This window comes from Halyomorpha halys, unplaced genomic scaffold, assembly GCF_000696795.3.
Source record: "Halyomorpha halys isolate HHAL.00 unplaced genomic scaffold, Hhal_1.1 Scaffold432.1, whole genome shotgun sequence".
NCBI lineage: Eukaryota > Metazoa > Arthropoda > Insecta > Hemiptera > Pentatomidae > Halyomorpha > Halyomorpha halys.
Genome location: NW_027112419.1, coordinates 188,831 through 195,008, shown reverse-complemented (window position 1 = coordinate 195,008; position 6,178 = coordinate 188,831). Strand labels below are relative to the sequence as shown.

The following is a 6,178-nucleotide window of genomic DNA, read 5'->3' as shown; positions in this document are numbered from 1 at the left end:
GGGACATATGTCCCAGAATAAAGTTATTTTTTTCATTTCATTTCATTCACTGCCCTCTGCCTCATCCGGGGTTATGCAAGCACTGTATCTTCAGTATCGTTGTGCACTTGCTTCACTCTAGCTATGTATTTATACATATGCACCACACTAAACCTCCTTATAACCTTATTTTTATGTGAGAAATTCAAACACAAAATTACTTATTACTAAAAAAGAAATAAATACAAATAAACTTATAACTAAAAAAATTAAAAATCACTTGGAAAGTATACGGAAAAATTAACCCAAAAAGAAACGAAACTTTTGGGCGTTAACAATAACATATAAATATTTTTAGTTCCACATTAAACTAAAATATTGGAATCGCTTTACTAGTGAATGACGGGAAGATAGAATGGGGTTACAGCCAAATGAGCTGGCGTAAACAAATATATTTTATAAAATATAATGCCATTGCCGACATAACCATTAACATTTTTATTTCTTTAGTTCAACCAAAAAGAGTTTTGCGGTCAAGCTATAAATATATGTAATAAACACTTCTTACAAGTTCATAGGTCAGTATAGCTTCCTCACCTTTACAACTTGGTTAGGTACAATCTGAACCCTTGAAATATAGTTATTTAATATTTCAAAGTTGCAGAATAAATTTAATAATTCATGTTTTTTAAACAAATTTCATTTGTCGTTGTTCACAGACAGACACTGAATAAAATTTGTTCCTAAAACGTAAAACGTTTTCATTTCCTAGATGAAAACAAAGCATGAATCGAATTGTATAATCTTATTCTTCTTATAGCCCTTTAGTGGCATAAAGGTTTTTTCGGTTATTAACGCGTTAAAAAAAGGACAGCTCTTCCAAAATTTTAAGGATTTCTATAATTAAAAAATTAACCTTTCTACTTTACCCCACAAACAAGGAACGTGCATCATCACCAAATAAAAGTGGCATGCATTTAAAAAATATCTCTTATTTTTATATAATAATGATAGGAATGATAGAGCTCACCTACATGCTGTGGCATGTGAGGTTGTTTCTGCAGCCATGTTCTCAGCCTCTGAATATCTTCTTCGGTTTTTTTATCTCCGAGAGTATTTGTTGTATTTTCCATTTCTTATCTTTTCCTTTTTTTGATGTCTATAAAATTAATATAAGTAATTTTCTTATGTGAAATCACAGTGTGGTTTGTTATTCTATAAAAAGTTTAAACTTTTAAGTTTTAAATTATTATGGCTATCTAGATCAGTTATTTCATTACTAACATAGCTACTCGGAAATTACAAATTTAATATTCTATATTTCTTTATTTTGAGTTATATATATATATATTTGTTGTATATATATAAGTTGGATACATTCAATTGGATACAGTTCTTAATACATCGGACACCCTTAACATCTAAATTTTTTATTTTAAATATTATGTTTAATTAAGGCACAACCTTAGTATAAGTTATGATGCAAGGTTTGTTCAAAGACACTAACTTCCAATTTATAATAAAGCATCAGGATTTTTTCACTTTTGACCTTAATGTTAACTACCTTTTTGAGAGATTGTCAATTGTATGGAACGTCAATTACAATTTGAGTCATCTATTTACTATTTCGAAATGTATCCATTACTTCAAATATCTAAGCAAAACTACAATCCTTCGACCACTACGAAAATCATATTAATATTATTTATTCAAATATCACTAGGTTATACAACAGTGTCATTCGACCTAAGATAACATAGCCTAGCGTAACCTGATGGCCGAAAACAATGTAAAGAACCGTTCATATAAGACTGAACATATAACTACTATAAGGAACTATAAGTACACTTAAAGACTCAAACAGGATTATGATAATGGAGAAATTTGGATTCAATAAACACAATAATAATTCAAGAAACACTTAGTAAAGAATATTTACTTCTGTATCGATGTTATCCCAGCTTAGTTTCCAACCACACTACAATAAACTCTTTACTATGTCACAACTACTAACAAAGGAATGCAAATATTTTCACAAATCATATATTTTTATTGCACTGTCTATATAGCTGGTATTACCTGAACGTGCCTTTTCTTGAAGTAACAGACACCACCTATATTGAAGGATCTGAGAGAAATGGCGTTTTATTATAATATGCTAAATTAGGAATTCTCTGACATAATCACAAAGGATCCGACAGCTCTTCAGTTCTCATGATCAATGCAAATATTATGAAAAGTAAAAATTTAATTTATTATAATTATCGCATTAAATTAAATGATGTTTTTTCAATTGTTAAAAAAAAAAAAAAAGCAAAGGAAAAAATATTAATTATGACCTGATGGGATAAAAAGGTGGCCTTGAATATCTTATATAGAATTACTTTAACACGGGAGTATAACGACCATTCATTTAAATTAACTAAAATATCAATCTATTACTACGATCTTAGTAATATATATACAGTAGATAACTATCAATAAGTTTATGAGTGATACTCAAAAAACCTTCATTTTCAGGGCCGAAATTTCGAGTATGTAAATCATCTTCAAAAATTACCAAATTTTTCATGAGTCCTCTTGGGACCATAAAGAACACTATACAAAAGGAAATATAGCTCAAGTCGCTTTATTTGTAACAGCGAAAGAAAAGATCTAAGCCGCTGACTTAAAAAGGAATCCCCTGTAGTTCCGAATGCAGATTCCGAAGCGATGGAGTTCTGATAATACATAATGAAAAAAAAAATGTTTTGATGTATCTTATAAAGAGAGATAGTCACAAAACGATGCAATCCATTTGCAGGATACACTACACCTGAATGGTTTTTTAGAACTACTCATATAACACGTTAGAGGAAATAATGTGTGCTATATATTGTACACACGCATATGAGGCCAAAGCCTACAAAACAAGGACAGAAACAGCAAAATCGGTCCAACCTTTTGAGAGATAACCACGGCATTTACATTGATAGACCAATGGCCTAAAACCAGGTATTTGAACTCGAGGTGTTCTAAAATGTATACAGTCAATACAGTGGGCATTTAAAAAAAAAAAAAATGAAAAAAACTAAAAATAGAACCCAATAGGGATTAAAAATAGAAATAAATCAGTTGTAGTATTGTAATCAGGGACATAAATTGTGGAATTTGTAGGCGTCTACTATCAATAAAAATTATATGCAAAAATACTGAAAAATTACAGGAAATTAAGAAAATGGAAAAACAGCGGCTAAGAACCAATTTAAATTACGGAGTGACTCACGAGGAAGGAAAGGAAAAGTATTTCACTGTAAGTTGCGAACACTCATACCTTATCTGCAAGCTATATCCTAACAATTACATACCTTGTCTGCAAGCTATATCCTGACCACTACATACCTTGTCTGCAAGCTATATCCTGACCACTACATACCTTATCTGTAAGCTGTATCCTAACCTCTACATACCTTATCTACAAGCTATATTCTAACCACTACATCTGCAAGCTATATCCTAACCACTACATACCTTATCTCACGGTGAAGATCATCATTTCCTTAAAGTTAATTGATCTGTGGCAGAAAGTTGATGTAGAATTATCTACATATGCCATTAATAATTGATTTACCGTATTGGAAAAAGTGGAAAAACCATGTCCAATCCTTAGCAATATCAGGATCAATCTAGGACAGGCAAGATTGAACAAAAGAGATATCATAGCAAGAAATAACTACAGATTAAACCGTGATTGGTATATAGGAAGGAGGGCAGGAAAGATTTTATTCTTAAATATATTAAAAATAACAGGCAAAAATGCATAAGACGGTTCTTCAAAGCTAGAGGCAGTCTATATTCCTCCAAGAGAGTGAAAAATAAGCTCAAAACTTCGTCGATGATGACACCAAGAAGATGAAACGATTCTAGATCTAGTTCCTCAAGTAGTCGGCCTTTAGAGGAAGACTACTAACTTGAAAAACTTCAGCAGTCACAAGGGCTCCTACGCTGTTAAAACCGTTGTATAATCATAAGTTTTCAACTAATACAATATAAAAGATAATATTTAACAATATTAAAGATTACCAAAATTTATTAAACATCAGTTCGATGAATGACAATTTTATTATACAACCTTCGTTAAAGAATTTCACCCTATCTACTAGTAAAGCCGTTAAAATTGAACAACGAGGGAGTGAAAGCGGAGGAATCATTCAAATAATATAATAAAAAATAAAGAATATTTTACTGTTCTAGAAACTAACCAAGATATGATCTTAGTATCTTTTAATTTTATTAGTAAATTATAGTGCTGGGTAATGTTTACATAACCCAAGATTGTGATTTCAAAGGGTGTCAGGATAAAATCAGTGGGGTAGTATCAAAGTAATAAATTAGATAGAAAGCCTTGACCAGTTAAATACACGTTTTTTCTTTTATTTATTTTATTTTATTTTTTTTTTTTTTTTTGGCATCACGAATACATCCCGTATGGTTGATATGATATGATACCAATACTATACTTTTATAATTGTATAACAATTATGAATGTAATCGAGGCAAGCTCTAAACATTTTTAAAATACCAAGGGCAATTGCATATTATTTAATCCATGTAAAAGTTTTTTAATTTCTTTAACAGATATAGATCATTTATTTATAATTATTATTGAAAAGTATACAATTTATGTTTTATTATTATAGGTTACTGAATTAACTTTATACGGTATTTAATAAAGAAGGTGCTATATTGTATAACCTATGTATGCATTATTTATGGGTTATTTAGAATATCTAGTTTCAGTATACCTGTTTGTGTTACAAAATTCATAATACTGTATTTTAATGTTAACTCTGTTTTATCTGGTAAATTTTATTGGTGTACTAAGAACAATAGAACCAGACTCCATGGCTACGTTGTATGTAAGCCAATAAATACATCTAATATAATTTAAAAATAAATCCTATACTCCTACAACTCATAAAGGAGTTAGACCCACAGGGTTGAGCCATTATTAAAATAACAGAATAAATTGAGCTACCTCTATCCCTATTTCAATTGAAAAGTAATGAATTGTTAGTTGGATGTTCTTGATTGTTGGAAATTTTAAAAACATGCGATTTTAAATTAAATCAAAATTAATTTTTAGTGTAAAATTCACTTATGTTTGGTCTTACGAAGGCCACATAATTTTATCCAAAATATGCCACTCTCAGATTAAAAATAATAATATACAGAATAACCTGTTCTTCTACTTTACTCAAAGGAGCTGGTGTTCCTCAAGGCTGCCTGTGATGAGGATATTATCCTAAGTGCCTCATACAAAGACTCGGTGACAACCCAAAAATAGTAGCACACCGTGAGAGCCGCCACCTGTCCGACAGCTGATGTCCCCAAGATGGCGTTCACAAAAATAAACCTGCCCCTCGAAAAACAAATTGAGGTGAAAAAAGCCGAGACAGGGCGAGGGTGATTTAGCCGAGAGATAAATTAGTCCCTTTGAGGAGCTTCTGAATAAAAATAGCTCCTTTCATCCTGAATTAAGGAGCCTCTTTAATAATGTTACGTCCGAGCATGATTTATGGCTGCCATTAGTCAAATAGGGAGAGGGGAGGCTGACGTCACAACTACTTTTTCATCGAATGAAATTAACTGCACTATACTCCTCTCCTATTTGTCTTCATAAATTTCATTTAAAGCAAGGACCTCCTTCATCCTCCGAGACAAAAACATCATTATGTTTCTGCTTTTTTTTTTTCATTTAAGTCGCCACTTTTTTGTTGTTATCTTTTTCTAAAACAACTATGAAAATTACTGAAACCAAGTAGTAATTTGCTGTGCCAGAAATTATATCGTTTAACGATTTGAATTATTAGATTTATTTTTTATTAATATACTTGTTTGAGAGTGGTTTAGTTTTTTTTAAAAAACATTTTGATCCTTTTTCTCAACTTTATTCTTTTTAAACTTCCAACGTTTCGACCACTTAGGTCATTTTCAAGGATTCCTACAAACAGCTACTTTTAATTACTTTTATAACAATTTCCTTCACTTACATACTGATTTTTTTGGTCTTACCTTTATTTTGTTTTCATTTTTTCGTTTAAAATTCTTTAAATGCCGGCTAATTGCCTAAACCGCGTAAGCCGAAAATTAGTAATAAATGTTAATTAAATTAAATTGAAAATGTAAATTAATATTTAAAGAAAAAAATATGTTATAT

The 6,178-nt window shown here is 30.5% G+C and overlaps 1 protein-coding gene across 6 annotated transcripts in view; it reads right to left on the bottom strand.

Moving 5' to 3' along the window:
• The window catches only part of LOC106682634 (uncharacterized), a 13,116-nt gene extending 7,899 nt beyond the window's left edge, over positions 1–5,217 (bottom strand). The window contains exons 1-2 of one of the 6 annotated variants that reach the window (XM_067050294.1): positions 5,199–5,217; positions 1,010–1,138 (exon numbers count right to left, since the gene is read on the bottom strand). In XM_067050294.1, coding sequence (XP_066906395.1) covers positions 1,010–1,112 — 103 coding nt within the window. In that variant the 5' untranslated portion in view covers positions 1,113–1,138; positions 5,199–5,217. The other 5 variants (XM_067050297.1, XM_014423588.3, XM_067050296.1 and 2 more) reach the window with 5 other exon arrangements.
• Between the last annotated feature and the right edge of the window lie 961 nt (positions 5,218–6,178).